The sequence below is a fragment of the Erythrolamprus reginae genome, chromosome 1, assembly GCF_031021105.1.
Source record: "Erythrolamprus reginae isolate rEryReg1 chromosome 1, rEryReg1.hap1, whole genome shotgun sequence".
NCBI lineage: Eukaryota > Metazoa > Chordata > Lepidosauria > Squamata > Dipsadidae > Erythrolamprus > Erythrolamprus reginae.
In genome coordinates this window covers 149877714-149894682 of record NC_091950.1, presented here as the reverse complement: position 1 = coordinate 149894682, position 16969 = coordinate 149877714, and the positions used below count along the sequence as shown (strand labels likewise).

At 41.0% G+C, this 16969-nt stretch overlaps 1 protein-coding gene across 3 annotated transcripts in view; it reads right to left on the bottom strand.

The window, feature by feature from the left end:
* The window catches only part of AAMP (angio associated migratory cell protein), a 25272-nt gene extending 8303 nt beyond the window's left edge, over positions 1 to 16969 (bottom strand). For 2 of the 3 annotated variants that reach the window (XR_011556969.1, XM_070729681.1), the window contains exons 1-10: positions 16778 to 16965; positions 14684 to 14806; positions 13238 to 13357; positions 9018 to 9157; positions 8433 to 8577; positions 7608 to 7691; positions 6692 to 6807; positions 5234 to 5322; positions 2791 to 2881; positions 568 to 722 (exon numbers count right to left, since the gene is read on the bottom strand). Coding sequence is in view for 2 of the 3 variants with exons in the window: in XM_070729681.1 (XP_070585782.1) it covers positions 568 to 722; positions 2791 to 2881; positions 5234 to 5322; positions 6692 to 6807; positions 7608 to 7691; positions 8433 to 8577; positions 9018 to 9157; positions 13238 to 13357; positions 14684 to 14806; positions 16778 to 16907 (1193 nt within the window). In the remaining variant the exon portion in view is untranslated. Of the gene's footprint in view, positions 1 to 567; positions 723 to 2790; positions 2882 to 5233; positions 5323 to 6691; positions 6808 to 7607; positions 7692 to 8432; positions 8578 to 9017; positions 9158 to 13237; positions 13358 to 14683; positions 14807 to 16777 lie in introns of all 3 variants that reach the window. The other variant, XM_070729667.1, reaches the window with a different exon arrangement.

The following is a 16969-nucleotide window of genomic DNA, read 5'->3' as shown; positions in this document are numbered from 1 at the left end:
CTCAACCAACATAGGCGGCACATGGACATCCATTTCAATAACCACCGATACACTTGGCTTCTATGAATCTGTCTAATCCTGCCTTGAAGCTATCCAGGCTGACAGCTGTCACGACCTCTTCTGGAAGTGAAATCCATAAACCAATGACCCTCTGGGGTGAAAAAATGTTTCCCTTTATTTGTCCTCACTTTCTTACCTATGAGCTTTAGAGTGCCCCCTCGTCCTAGTATTGTGTGATAGAGAAAAGATTTTTTCTCTATCCACCTTTAAATCTTATACTTCAAAAAATATGTTATTTTACCTATGAAAAGAATCACCCCAGAGACAGCATATCTCTTTTTCTCATTCGTCCCAATTCCTAAATACCTCAACTTGCTTCACATTTCAGTCTGAGCCCATTTCCCTGCTGGAACCTGTTGTGAGATTCCAGTGCGCATATATCCTGGAGTAATATTACTTAATCTAAACCTTGAGGCAACGTAGCTTCCTGCATCCCTTCTCCCATTTTATCCCCACATGTCACTCCCAAACATCTTCCACCAGCACCCTCCGATCTAAGGTACTTACTTGTTCAAAGCGAAGTCTAAAATTTCAGCCGAGTGGCCTCTGTATTCACTAATGAGCTTTCCCGAGCGTGCATCCCAGAGCCTCACAGCCCCGTCCAGACTGCAAGTGTAGACCACAGGTGAACTTTCTTCCCAAAAGAGCTGCACAATACCTGACTGTAAACGGAGGTGGAAAAGGCATTAGAGCAGCATTCCAACAAACAAACAAACAAACAAACAAACAAACAAACAACCATCCTCTTGGCATGAATCCAGGAAAATTCATAATACTTTCCTTATGATTGCCTCGCTCCCCAAGAGACCATCCCACAATCTGAAGTTAGTTGGGGGAAAGATCAAAAGCAACATGAGAAAAATATTATTTTACTGAAAGAGTAGTAGACCCTTGGAACAAACTTCCAGCAGACGTGGTAGATAAACCCACAGTAACTGAATTTAAACATGCCTGGGATAAACATATATCCATCCTAAGATAAAATACAGAAAATAGGGTAAGGGCAGACTAGATGGACCATGAGGTCTTTTTCTGCCGTCAATCTTCTATGTTTCTATCCCAGAAAATGTCCAGCTAGTCCCCAATCTTCTCTTTCTAGAGAAGGTGGGGAAGAGAATGGTTGGCCCTTGAGAAAGCAGATGACCATGCTTGTTCCAACAGTTTCAGGACAGTACTGTCTCCATACTGTCCTGAAACTGTTGAAGCAAGCATGGTCATCTGCTTTCTCAAGGGCCAACCATTCTCTTCCCCATCTTCTCTAGAAAGGGAAGATTGGTAATGACCTGTGATGGAGGTGGGATGGGAGCAATGTCCATTCATCCTAGTACTCCTTGATCTCTTGGTGGGGTCCAGTACATTATGGGGCTTGCTTTGGGTGGATATGATCATCTGACTGGAGTCAGTCTGAAGACAATTTTACAATTTTATACAAGTGTCTTTCTCTAGCTATGGGAAGAGTATGTGTTTGCGTATAAGCAGTGGGTTGCTCCCAGTCCTGATTGGTTCTTAGACCTGGTAGTGCCAGTGGCGAAAGGCTCTGCCCATTTAGAACCCACTGCTGATGCATATACGTGTATAGCTGCGTAATAAGCAAAATGTCTGGCCTATAAACACAGGACATGCCAAAATCAAAGCTGGCATGGGAAAGCAATATTAAATTATATTAAGTGATATATGCCCCTCTGAGTCTCCGGAGAGGGGCGGCATACAAATCTAATAAATTATTATTATATAAAAAAGGGACACACATCAGATAGAAGCAAAGACATATGACACTCTGACCATAAAAGTTAACAGCTTGCAAATATCTCTACTGAACTGGCTGGGAGAGGCAAAAACAAGAGTGAAATCTATGTCTAGGATGGATGCCACCCTCTGATTTCTTTTGGCCGGCAGCCCCTTTGCACTTCATGTGGCCCAGAGTAGAGGGATGGGCCTTGCTATTCCTTCCCTGCCAGCCTGCTCCTTTGTCTTCATGGAATTCATTCTGCTTGGTGGAACCAGGCAAAAGGGCTTAACTACAAGTTTGGCCATTCCAAAATGCGTCTTTTGCAATATTTGCTCTTTGGGCAGAATGCACCAAATCATGATACAAATGGGGAAATGGCAGAGGCCGAAGTAGAGGCGGACAGGCCAATTGATGAAGTTAATACACCTTGAGCTATAGCAACTTACACAAAGATTTCCTCCTAAAGAGATTAGAACTGCCCCCACCCTCCTTGCCTTTCGTAAACTCCTTAAAACCCACCTCTGTCGTCAAGCGTGGGGGAACTGAGACATCTCCCCCTGCCTATGTAGTTTTTGTGCATGATATGACTATGTATGTTTTTTATATTGGGGTTCCTTGCTTTTTAGATTTTTTCAATGTACTATTGTTATTTTAGATTTTAATTATTAGATTTGTCATTATATATTGTTTTTATCACTGTTGTGTGTCTGCGGAGAGGGGCGGCATACAAATCTAATTAATAATAACAATAATAATAATAATAATAATAATAATAAACCACAGCATTTTTCAGACACATATTATCTTTTCTCTCCATTGAAAAAGGAAGGAAAACCTATCTACCATATCATTTCCTTCCTCCTGATTGTTAATCTCAAACAGCACCCAGAAATGATGAGAAGCAGCCTGGGTAAACGGTAGTGTGCTTCTTTGTCAGAATGCCTCTGGCTAATATCTTCCTTTCTAGTTTGCCTCCTGGTGATCCCGACAGGCTCCATTACCTCGTGCTGGCACTTATGTCTCAGAGTCTGCGTGGCAAGGTCATAAATAGCCAAGGTCCCATCCAAATAGCCGACAGCTGCTAGTGGCATCCTGCAACAGGAAAGCCGTAGAGAAGGGTTTTTATTGGAACTTGTACAGCATTGTAGGAAAGATATGCATAGTCCTTGAACTTACGTCCGACTGCAACTGGGACCAGAATTTCCATTGCTAAGCAAGGTGACTGTTAAATGACCTTGCTTTTGCCATGATTAAGCTGTATGTTTGTGACAAACATGATTGCTTTCGCCAAGATTAACTATTACTGCAGTTCTTAAGTGAGTCACATGTTTGTTAAGTGATTCTACCGTCCCCCATTGACTTTTGCTTCTTGGAAGCCAGCTGCAAAGGTCGCAAATGGGGATCACGCGACTGCAGGATGCTGCAACTATCGTAAATATATGCCGGTTGCCAACCGGTCAAATTTTGGTCATCTGACTGTGGGGATGCTAGTTATGGTCATATTTGTGAGGACTGCCCATAAGTCACTACTTTCAGGGCTGTTGTAACTTAGAACACTTGTTGAACAAATGGTTGTAAATCGAGGACTACCTGTAGCAAGATTAAATAAATGCTGGTCCAGAGTTGTAAGTCGAAGGCTGCCTGTAATATAATTAAATAAATCATCAGAGCATTAGTTCATCTTGCTTTTCTAAAGAGTTCCTGGGCTCATCCACACAAGGTGGGCACTAAGAATTCATCTGGAAAAGGTGCAAAACAGGGCAACAAGAATGATAAAGGAAATGGAGCCCCTCCCTTATGAAACCAGGTTGCAATGCCTTGGTCTCTTTAGCCTTGAAAGACAGCATTTAAGGGGTGACTTGATCGAAGTGTATAAAATCATGCATGGGATAGAAAAGGTGGATAGAGAAAAATTATTTTCTCTAACACACAATACTAGGACAAGGGGGCACTCCCTAAAGCTCATAGGTAAGAAAGTGAGGACAAATAAAGGGAAACATTTCTTCACCCAGAGGGTCATTGGTTTATGGAATTCACTTCCAGAAGAGGTCGTGACAGCTGTCAGCCTTGATAGCTTCAAAGCAGGATTAGATAGATTCATGAACGCCAAGTGTATCGGTGGTTATTGAAACGGATGGCCATGTGCCGACTCTATGTTGGTTGAGGCAGGCAGGATTCCCTTGGGTGCCATTTGTTGGGGGTCAGGGGAAAGGGAAGGTCTTGCCTTCTCTTTCTGCTCAAGATCCCCATGGACAATTGGTGGGCCACTGTGTGACACAGAATGCTGGACTTGATGGGCTTTGGCCTGATTCAGCATGGCTCTTCTTAGGTTCTTATCTGGCTTTCAGTAAGAATTCATCTGGCAAAGAGGGAAAAAGTCCCGATATTTAGCAAAGAGGGAAAAAGTCCTGATATATCACGTGACACTGTGAGTTTGACATTCCTGCTTTATTGGGAAAAAGTCATTCAGTGACCATTAGAAAAGTATTACAAGGATTGGTTCACATTATAGGAGCCATGCGGAAGGGAGAAGATTGAAGCATTTGGGCTGCTAAATGAGTGGATGAGAGCTGCGGTGGTGCAGTTTTTAGAGCGCAGTACTAAAGGCTACTTCTGCTGACTTGCCTGCAATTTGGCAGTTCAAATCTCACCAGGCTCATGGTTGACTCAGCCTTTCATACTTCCGAGGTGGGAAAAATGAGAACCCAGATTGTTGGGGGCAATATTCTGACTCTTAACTGCTTAGAGAGGGCTGTAAAGCATCGTAAAGCAGTATATAAGTCTAAGTGCTATTGCTATTGTCATCATTCCTCCCTTTCATGGAAGCTTAGATGTACAGTACATCATATGGTGTTGGCTTTCAGGAACATCACCAGATGCGTACCAGGGCAGGACAGGTTACAGGCCATATAGGACATTTCCCCAAGATTTAATTGGGGAAATGACCCAAATGACCCTTTCATTGCTACCTGATTCATGATGGTGAGAGATGACTCGGCCAGGTCGAGGATGGCTGGTTCAAAACAACATACTAGCCCTTAAGAGTGGATATGGTTTTAAAGCATGTAGTTAATGCCAAATAGAAGCCATTACACAATGAGGATTTCATGGCACGGTCACAGACAATTGTTCTTTCCCTTCTTTGAATCTGATCGTCTCCCAGTGGTTTCTAAAAGCCAAAGAGGAAATGAGTAATTTTTGTCTGGAATCAGAAAGAAATAAGATGCCATAAGATACGTATCTCTTTCATCTTTGCGGTCTGTATCCAGATCCACTATCATGAAGTTCTGGGAAGGAGACCTAGAACCTAAGCCAAGTTTGAGAAAAAATGTGCCTTTCTGGGCCAAATTGACTATTTATTTACCCTTACTCACTGTGTCTATCTAAAAAAAAAAAAAATAGCCATCTGTACCAAACTCACATCCTTTTTCTTTGAGTACTTACACATTGCAGAAACCCAGGGACTCCACTGAGTTGGATTCTGCCTCCTCCTCAGCTGCAGGCTTGCTCTCTGCCTTGAATACGGATACCACCTGCAGGAAAAAGGCAGCCAATAATGGCTTTTCTGTGCATTCAAGAAGTAGGACATTATGACTGATACTTTGCTGGAAGTAAAGGCTGAAAATATGCTGCATTAATAAAATCAACAATCATATAATCTTAGCCAAGAACGCAAAACATAAGTCTGAAAAGCTACATACCAATTGTTACTGGGTATCAAGTAATTCATAGCTGGATTTCCTAGCTTACAAAATGGTTGTTATAATGAGGACTGCATTCACAATCAGATGCCTCTTATCACACACCATGACTCTGAAATGCAGCTTGAGACTATGGCAATTTTTTTCATTTCATTTCCATCTCCAATTCCACATCCTAAATTTGGATCTGGAGATAAAGGAACTGAAAACTAACTCCTGTTCAGACATTACTTGCAGTCACAAAATGTGGGGCAATTGTGGGTGAGCCTGATTACATGGCAAAATTTTCTCCAGCTTTGAAATGGGATAATTAACCTTTCCTCTCAGATGCCAAAGTCACTTTGCCATCTGAGTGTGTGCTTTCTGGACAAAGTGTGTGCTTTCTGGCACAAAGGCGTTGTTGGTTTTGTGCTTAGGGCAAAATTAGAACTCCAGATCTCCCAATGTCTGTCTGTCTGTCTGTCTGTCTAATCTATCTATCTACTTATATCATCGTTCTGTCTGTCTGTCTGTCTGTCTGTCTATCTATCTATCATCTATCTATCCATCTATCCGTCTGTCTATCTATCTAATCTATCTATCTATCTATCTATCTATCTATCTATCTATCTATCTATCTATCTATCTATCTATCTATCTATCTATCTATCTATCTATCTATCTATCTATCTATCTATCTATCTATCTATCTATATCATCTGTCTGTCTGTCTGTCTATCTATCTAATCTAATTTATCTATCTACTTATATCATCTATCTATCTATCTATCTATCTATCTATCTATCTATCTATCTATCTATCTATCCATCCATCCATCCATCCATCCATCCACCCACCCACCCACCCACCCACCCACCCACCTATCTGACTTCTATGCCTCCCAATCCTGAAGGACTCAGGTAACGAAGGACTCAGTCTAACCTGGCACTACCATACCAAACTGGCCCACGAACTGGGGAGCCAATGTTCAAATCCTTACTAGCCAGAGAAGTTTATTGGGTAATTCTAAACCAGCATTTTCCTTCTCTTCAAACGAGTTCATAGGGCAATTGGATAACTAATGGGAAAGTTAAAACTTTTGAAGTAAACTTTGGACAAAAGTTTAAATGTCAGCATATACTAAACAACCTTATCTAAATGAACCAAACAGATACTCTGCACATATGGACAAGTAACAGGAAGAGGGCGGCAAGCACTCACCTTTCCAGTTGCAGAATTTATCAGCTTGGCATGGCAGTCAACAGAACCTGTCAGGATTAGATTTCCATCCTTCTGGCAAGCCACACACGTTAAAGGGCCCTGGTGCCCCTCACTGCCTGGAAAGACAAAGAATGAAAGACCCTATTAAGAGTTCCTTTTCCTTTTCCATTTGCTATTTTGGATAATATCTGGATCCCCAAACTCCTGTTTTCTGTGAACAGAAACACCACAATGCCATGCTAGTGATACAAAGATGATAGAAGAAACACTGATTTATTGGTTTTCTACAGTTAAAAATCTGTTACAGTTAAAAATCTAACCCTATCTCCTGTACTTTCAACTTGCTGAACTATATAGAAATGGAAACCTGAGCTGGTTACAAAATGAAATATATAGTTAATTGACTAGTCACTAGCCCTATCATGGTGAGCCGAGGTGGCGCAATGAGTAGAGTACAGTACTGCAGGCTACTAAAGTTGACTGCTAGATCTGCAGGTCAGCAGTTCAAATCTCATCACCGGCTCAAGGTTGACTCAGCCTTCCATCCTTCCGAGGTGGGTCAAATGAGGACCCGGATTGTGGGGGCAATAGGCTGGCTCTGTTAAAAAGTGCTATTGCTAACATGTTGTAAGCCGCTCTGAGTCTAAAGAGAAGGGCGGCATAAAAAAAAAACCCCGAAGACATAAATAAATATCAGTATCTTTGGATCCTTTATTTCTTTGAGTACCTTTATCCTGTTTCCAAAGGGGAAATGTTTTAAAAGGAGGCTGACCCTACTGTGCAAGAAATCTAAGGCAATAAAAATGGGCAAAACACCCAAGTTTTTATGCTGAGGTAAGATGACCAGGATAAAGGTATTATGTTCCAGTGAGCCAGAGGTTCTTGTGGAGGGTTCCTTCCATGTAATATTTGGTACCTTTCAGAACATGTAGTGAGTTGCTCTGCTTCAGGTCCCAAATGCGCACTGTTCCATCTTCATAGCCAACAACAGCCCTTTTCCCTGCATGAAACAGTTTTGTGTCAGTCATTGTCTAAGGCAGTGATTTTCAACCTTTTTTGAGCCGGGGCACATTTTTTATATTTACAAAATCCTGGGGCACACCACCAACCAAAATAACATTTACCTCCAGTCCTGACCAGGATTAGAAATCAGGACCATGGGGAGGAGTAGCAGCTTCAACTACTTGCCACAGCCACACAATAACAAGTGCACGGCAGCCCAAGTGGGGGCCTTCCTGAGAGGTGGCCTGCTATTGGTTCATCACTAGTGGTCGGGATCAATCCTAGAAGGTGATTGGTCAGTGAGCGTTCCTTGTGCCTCCACTCTTCCTGTCGCTGAAAGCTGGAGGGATTGTGAGGGGAATGTTTATGTTTGGATGGAGACGGCTGGCAGCAGGCCGGATAAATGGCCTCCACAGGCCGTATCTGGCACGCAGGCCATAGTTTGGGGGCCCATGTTTAATTTCCCCACGGCACACCTGACCATGTCTCACGGCACACTAGTGTGCCGCGGCACACTGGTTGAAAAACACTGGTCTAAGGTACCCAGACAAATTTAATTTTAAAGAGGCCCATCCCAATACCAAAATTCCAAACAACACAATGCTGTTTCTCGTTGTGAAAGGAAATAGGAGCAGGGGTGTCAAACCCCCCCTGAAACAGAGAGTGTGTTTGGAAGTGCCAAACAATGGGGCATTTCCATTCCTTAGGCAATTCCTACAGCAAAAACAATACTCCTCACCATCAGGAAGGACACGGCCGCATGTAGCCGGACAATTAGGTCCTTGAAAGGTTTTGCATTCTCCACTAGGGATCTTCCACATCCAGCAGTTGCCATCAGCTGTGCCAGCCAGAAGGACAGGGGACTGAGGGTGCCATTCTGTCCACTGGAAGAAGAAAGCAAGCAACAGATTGGGAAATGAAAGAAAATGGCTTTCTTGTCCAGTCAATCAACACATTCTTCACTTGTTTCACTTATGCCCTGGTTTCTTTTAACTTCAAATACTTTACATTGGCTAGAGTCATACTTCATGCTAAACCATAAAAATATAATGCTTGGATTCATGTGTGCTAAGACAAAGCAACACACATATATACTATGGCTTAGTTCCAAGTGTGAACTCTGTCAATGTGAGAAATTATCAGCTAATTTTTTGTTTTGTTTTGTTTGTTTTTATTGGATTTATATGCTAAGCATTTAAATCCTAAGCATCTCTCTAAAAAAATTATTATCTGGGATTCAAATAGCATGTTAAAGCGCTACAGGTTTCCTAAAGATCACCCAGGAAGCTCGTAATCATAATTGCCATGGCATTCACAGACTCACCTCCAAGTCACCCACTTCAAAGGACCAAACCTCTTCTTTGGCATCAACTCTCCAGACTTTAATGAAGCCACCCATGTCTCCTGTGGCCACGAAAGTGGAGTCATAACTAAAACCAACACAAGTGACAGAATCTTTGTGACCTAGAGACAGTGGGAAAAAAAGAGATCATGTTTTGGAGCATACAGGTCTTAGAGATACCAAACAGTGGAAGACAAGAGTTGTGTGGCAAACAGCTGCAAAAGTGAGATAAATCAAGACTAACTTTAAGTTGTAGCATTACTATTTCATGTGCCACAATTCAAGAATGTGTTTCCAGCTGGTGTCTCCTTATTCCATCAATGACTATCATACTTTCTATTTTGGCTTAAAATGTAAACCTATTGCAATAACTTGGATACTTTAAAGGGGGATTAGATAAATTCAATGTGGACATGTCTATCACATGCCATCAATCTTGGAGATTCAATACTACTTCTGGATGGAACGTAGGGTAATGGCTGAAACAGATGTTTCCTGCTTGTGATCAGTGCAGAAACATCTGTTTGGTCATGCTAAATGAAGATGAGCTTTAAGTTCTTTCCATGTTTTTAATTAAAATTTAACTATATAGTTTATGTATGGTATGCTTGTGTGTATGTCTTTTTAAATAATGGCTTTGTATATATTTTTAAATATTAGATTTGTTACTGTACACTGTTTTTATTATTGCTGTGAGCCGCCCCGAGTCTACGGAGAGGGACGGCATACAAATCTAATAAATAATAATAAAATAATAATAATAATAATGATGAAACATATTTTATTGAATGGCATTTGTTCCTGTACCCAATAGTATAAGACTGTAGCCAAAGTTGGACCAGGGAACATTTGTCTGAAATTTTATTTTACCTGTGTCAAAAACTTCCCTGGGAATTTTAGGCTTGTCCCTCTTCTCTACAGCAGTGTTTTTCAACCAGTGTGCCGTGGCACACTAGTGTGCCGTGAGACATGGTCAGGTGTGCCGCGAAGCTCAGAGAGAGAAAGAAAACAAGAGAGAAAGAGAGAGAGAGAGAGAGAGAGAAAGAAAGAGAGAAAGAAAACAAGAGGGAAAGAAAGAGAGAGAAAAAGAAAACAAGAGAGAGAGAAAGAAAGCAATAGAGAGAGAGAAAGCAAGAGAGAGAGAGAGAGAAAGCAAGAGAGAAAGAGAAAGAGAGCAAGAGAGAGAAAGAAAGAGAGAAAGAAAGAAAGAGAGAGAGAAAGAGAGGGAGGGAAGGTGGGAGAGAAAGACATAGAGGAAGGGAGGGAGGGAGAAAGCAAAAAAGGAAGGAAGAGAGAAAGAGGGATGGAGAGAGAGAAAAAAGAAGGGAGAGAAAGAGGGAGGGAAAGAGAAATAGAGCGAAAGGGAGGAAGAGAGAGAAAAAAATTTTGTCCAAACTTTCTTTAGCCGCCTCCCCCCCACACACACACTCAATGTGCCCCAGGGTTTTGTAAATGTAAAAAATGTGCCATGGCTCAAAAAAGGTTGAAAATCACTGCTCTACAGGTTACCCATCTGAAACCTCAAACCAATTGCCTTCCTTCATCAGACACTCTTGAAAGATCAGGATAATATCATTGAAAAAACTATTATCTGTAGTAAAATAAGATAATAAATAACACACACCAGGCTACTTCAATTAAACAATGATATGACTTAGAACGCTTCTCTGTAGCAGTGACTTGGAATGAGGTTTCCTCAAGATCTGGATGTCCCAGCCCCCCACTCAGCTATTGTTTAAAAGAGATGAGAAGACTTGGCTCTTTTGTCAAGTCTTCAGCAAGGGACAGTGAGACCCTCACTTCATCCCACTTGCCATCGTTTTTGTTACATTCTATTGTTAATTTATTTTTATTTTATTTTATTTTATTTATTTATTGGATTTGTATGCCGCCCCTCTCCGTAGACTTGGGGCGGCTAACAACAATGATAAAAACAGCATGTAACAATCCAATTAATAAAACAACTAAAAACCCTTATTATAAAACCAAACATACACGCAAACATATCATGCATAAATTGTAAGGCCTAGGGGGAAGGAATATCTCAGTTCCCCCATGCCTGACGGCAGAGGTGGGTTTTAAGTAGCTTACGAAAGGCAAGGAGGGTGGGGGCAATTCTAATCTCTGGGGGGAGCTGGTTCCAGAGGGCCGGGGCCGCCACAGAGAAGGCTCTTCCCCTGGGTCCCGCCAAACAACATTGTTTAGTTGACGGTTCTTGAAGAAGGCCCACTCTGTGGGACCTAACTCGTCGCTGGGATTCGTGCGGCAGAAGGCGGTCCCGGAGATAATCTGGTCCGGTGCCATGAAGGGCTTTATAGGTCATAACCAACACTTTGAATTGTGACCGGAAACTGATCGGCAACCAATGCAGACTGTGGAGTGTTGGTGTAACATGGGCATATTTGGGGAAGCCCATGATTGCTCTCGCAGCTGCATTCTGCACGATATGAAGTTTCTGAACACTTTTCAAAAGGTAGCCCCATGTAGAGAGCATTACAGTAGTCGAGCCTCGAGGTGATGAGGGCATGAGTGACTGTGAGCAGTGACTCCCTGTCCAGCTTGCTGTGAACCACTCAGCATCTTTGAGAGTTGAACAGCATACAAGTGCAGCAAATAAGTAAATAATTTAACTAAGCCACAATACAGTTAGCTTTGGCTTCACGAGTTGTGTAAAGCCATTCAAGTAGTTTCATGAAATGTACGAATCAATCTAGTAGATTTTTTAGAGTATTACACAAATATTAATGTTAATATGGACATGTTATTCTTGATAGCACCCTCTCATTTCAGCCTAATGTATACCAATATGATAGAGCCATTGTGAGCTATTCTATTACATAATCTATTTTTCCACAGAGTGTACACTTCAGATGTGCAAAATCATCATACCTTCAGGCGCGACATCTGCTTGCCAGGATTTCTGGAAATTATACCCCACATATCTAGAAATGCAGGTAGTCCTCGAGTTACAACCACAATTGAGCCCAAAATTTATGTGGCTAAATTGGTTGGCTCATTTTAGTGAGTTTGCCCTATTTCACAACATTTTGTGCCACAGTTGTTAAATGAACCATTGCATTTGTTAAGTTAATAACATGGTCGTTAAGTGACTCTGTGCTTGTCATAAGGTCGCAAAAGCTGATTACATGACCCCAGGACACTGCAGCCGTCATAAATATTACCAAGCTTACCAAGCATCTGAATTTTAAGTGACCATGGGGATGCTGGATGGTTGTAAGCAGTGATGGGCTGCCAAAATTTTTACTGCCACATTGTGGGTGTGGCTTGATGGTCATGTGAACGGATAGGAGTGGCTTGATGGCCATGTGACCAGGTGGGAGTGGTTTGACAATCATGTGACTGGGTGGGAGTGGCTTATCCACCAAGATAAGTTTTCAAATAGGTGCTTGGACTCTTTTTCAGTTGATTAAGTCACATTATTTGAACAGAATAACATTTTAAGGTTTTGTACTGAACCCGCAAGGTTCAGTATGATAACAGATTAGGCAAGTAACTCAATTTTATTTAATTGCTATAAAAGTTCAGTTCTAGATAATGATTAAAATGATTAAAGCATTTATGGGTAGAAACATACTATTTATTTCCTATTTTAAAAGTAATTAAGGCTCATACTAAGGTATTAGAGAAGGAAGGACATAAAAAAATCTATTAATTATTCAATAAATGGTACATAAACTTACTATCCCCACTGCATTCTACCACCCTGTGTAAGGATGAGAAACAGTCATAAGTTGCTTTTTTCAGCGCTGCTGTAGCTTTCAACAGTCACTAAATGAACTGCTGTAAGTCAAGGACTACCTGTACAAAGCTGGGAAAACAGCAACCCCACACAACTGTGGAATACAAAGCTGGGAAAACCAGGGCAATTCACCATTTCCACATGGTCTACTGTGGTCAGTGACATGAATACTAAAAGCAAAAGTGAGGGTGGGGACTAACGTCTTCAGAGAAGAGTGGCATAGAAATCCAAATAAATTAATAAATAAATGCATTTTTAGAAATACAGGAGATGGCTTTTTTGATGTCTTGCCATTCACTCAAAAGGCACATAAATCAAGAAAGGTATCAAGAAATATGTTCGACCTACCTATCTTTTTTGCTAATTTGATCATGTGAGACCTATGAGAAGCAATGTTGCCAGCCAATATTCTGCAGAGATTACTGCTTTTGCCATGTCTCACCTGTACACTCAAAAAGGAGCTCGCCATCACTGACACGCCACACAAAGGCCTTGTCGTCTTCACCACCTGTTACAGCAAGTGTGTTGGTTTTGGGGTCAAGACTGACACAGAACACTGAAGCTGTGGAGAATCAATGGAACAATGGTAATAGAAGAAATCTCCTCACAAACAGATGTAGTCAATGAATTCAGAACAATCAAATTAATAAAAGTCAGAGACTGGGAAAGGACATTAGTCCTCTATCAGGAAATACTATCTTAAGACTTTAGCATATAAGTTTAAAACTAGAACTGGTTTTCTTTGAGAAAACCTCCAAATAGAAACCAAGCTAAATATTATAGTAGGCATATTTTTTGTTTTGTTTCAAAGATCCAAGCACTTTAAGGAAAGCAACAAAGAAACGTGACATAGTTCTTCAAATGTTTAATCTATTCTGTTTTGTTGCCAAGGAATAAGACACATTATTCATTTAAAACATATTATTTTCGGTTTAGAATAGAATTCAACACAATTCATATTACCACTGCCTGATTTCAATGGCCAAAATGGAGCTCCAGAGCAAACTAACTAGCCACTGGTTTGATTCACACATCAAAGCAAGCCATGGTATGATTTGATTTTAGTTTAGTTTTTTTAGTTTGTAACCTATAGATGATTATTGCCAATAGTCCTGTGGAAAGTAGCGAGAAAACTACCATAGGTCCTTCTTCTTTGGCATATCAATTTGCTGATAATTACCAAATATTATGTGACAAAAATCCTAGAATTTTTGTTTTTCCTTGAGTTTTGCAAGATATTTATTGTACTTTTATTTAAATAGTTTATATTTTTTGTAAGCCAGTCTGAGAGGTTTCTCTTAAACTGTGGAAGTAATTACAATAAATAACTGTGGAAGTAATTATAATAAATAATTGTTAAATAATAATAATACATACTGATACAAGTCAGTGATAAATGATTCACACCAACCAGGATAATTGTGTTAGAGGCAAATGCTCAGTGACCATTATATTGCACATATACACAATAAATCTTGGTGTATATGTTGTACAAGTCATGATCACTACATAAATGACTGAAGAGACAGCACACAATGTATCTGTGTGCAAGCATTTGGCTGTCATAAATACTGGCAATGGGAAATATGTTGATATACACATTTATATATAAGCATCTTATAGAAAGAGATTTTCATCCCAAATTTTTTGCTCAACTCCTGCCTTGGCAGTTCATAACCAATGAACAGCATCTTTCTGAGCGTCTAGATCAGTGTTTCCCAACCTTGGCAACTTGAAGATATTTGGACTTCAATTCCCAGAATTCCTGGGGAATTCTGGGAGTTGAAGTCCAAATATCTTCAAGTTGCCATGGTTGGGAAACACTGGTCTAGATGACAAGATATACAATTTGGGGAAAAGCCTTTACCTTATCCCTTTAATAGCTCACCTGTATGCTTAGAGAATGTGACCTCGCTGTCATCGTGAGCCTCCATGCCTTCCACCCCCTCATCTTCCTCCCAAGCAGAGTCTTCTTCTAAATCCACATCTTCTATTTCATCAGCCAGATCATCTACAGGGAAAGAAAAAAAAGGTAGTTTTAAAATTACCCATCAGCCAACGCTTCTTCCTTAGATGCATATGTGAAACAGATGTAGTAACAGGTCCCTCTGTTTTCTCACTAACTTGCTGAGTCTCTTCATGAACCCTTCTCCTAAAGAAGAAAAAGAGCCATGGTGGTGGAGTGGTTAGAGTGCAGTGCTTCAATCTATCTCTGCTGATCACCAGCTGCCAGCCATTTGGCAGATTGAATATTATCAGGCTCAAGGTTGACTCTGCCTTCCATCCTTCCGAGGTGGGTAAAATGAGGATGCAGGTAGTTGGGGGAAATACACTGCCCAAAAAAATAAAGGGAACACCCAAGTAACACATCCTAGATCTGAATGAATACTTTGCTCTGTACAAAGTTGAATGTGCTGACAACATGTGAAATGTATTGTCAATCAGTGTTGCTTCCTAAGTGGACAGATTGATTTTACAGAAGTTTCATTTACTTGGAGTTATATTGTGCTGTTTAAGTGTTCCCTTTATTTTTTTGAGCAGTATCCATTAATGCCTAGAGAGGGCTGTAAAGTGGTATAGAAGTCTCAATGCTATTGCTAAAATAAAACAGGCTCTCTCCTTCACTCCCCCCCCCCTTTTAAACTCACAGGTTAAAAAGCTGCATCACAAACAGAAAAAAGCAGTTTGGAAATATCCAAGCTCTGCTTCAAAAATCCCAGCGGCCGATAAGGTCCCGTCGACCAAACAATGTCGTTTGGCGGGCCCCAGGGGAAGAGCCTTCTCTGTGGCGGCCCCGGCTCTCTGGAATCAACTCCCCCTGGAGATTAGAACGGACCCCACCCTCCTTGTCTTTCGCAAATTACTCAAGACCCACCTATATCGCCAGGCATGGGGGAACTGAGACACCTCCTCCAGGCTTTTATGTTTTATGTTTGGTATGTATGTGTTGTATGGTTTTAATTGCTGGGGTTTTATATATCTTTTCTTTTAACATTAGATTTGTTTCACTATTATATTGTTTTTATTATTGTTGTGAGCCGCCCCGAGTCTTCGGAGAGGGGCGGCATACAAATCTAATAAATTATTATTGTTGTTGTTGTTGTTGTTATTATTATTATTATTATTATCATTATTATTATCATTATTAGACTTATCTATCACTTTACAGCCCCTCTCTAAGTTCTTTAGAATCAGAATATGATTCCCAAACAATCTGGATTCTCATTTTATCCGATCTCAGAAGGATGGAAGACTGAGTCAATCTAGCTGTAAACTTCTGATGAGCCTTGGTGGCACAGTGGTTAGAGTGCAGTATTGCAAGCTGCTTCTGCTGACTAGAGTTCACCAGTTCAAATCTCACCACCTGCTCAAGGTTGACTCAGCCTTCCATCCTTCCGAGGTGGGTAAAATGAGGACCCAGATTGTTGGGGGCGATATGCTAATTCTGTAAACTGCTTGGAGAGGGCTGTAAAGCACTGTGAAGCAGCATATAAATCTAAATGCTATTGCTATCTGGACACTTCTGAAACACTACGTTATTATTGTAAGCCACCCAAAGTCCAATTTGGAATTGGCCGGCAAATAATAATAATAATAATAATAATAATAATAATAATAATAACAACAACAACAACAACAACAAAAATGTATTAGATTTGTATGCCGCCCCTCTCCGAAGACTCACAATAAATAAATAAACACTAGTTTTGCACACATGAATAAATAAATAAATAAATACTAGTTTGCTGTGTGCCTTTTAAAAGGAAGCATTTCTACAAGAACACAGTTTAAACAGTGACAGCTGTTAAATCATCATTTCTCCCTCTAAAAAAATAAAAATAAAAATAACTTTATGTCCTTAGTTTTCCTGACATCCGGGACAGTTATTCCCCCCCAAATTTCTTACAAGCGAAGTCCCATATTCCAGTTTCATGCCTTGTATCAAACTCTTGGTTTCTATGGTCGCTCTCTTTTCCATTACCTGGTCCGGGCGGCTCGAGATCCACCACCTCCACCAGCTCCTCTGCATCCTCTTCCCCATCGCCGCAGCCCATGAGCAACAGAGCATCGGACACCGGCTCTACCTCTTTCCCTTCTCCGGGGTCCGCCATGCTGACTCGCGCCGTCAGAAGACACGCGTCTCTTGATAGGGCCTCCCTTCCTTGCTCCCTAC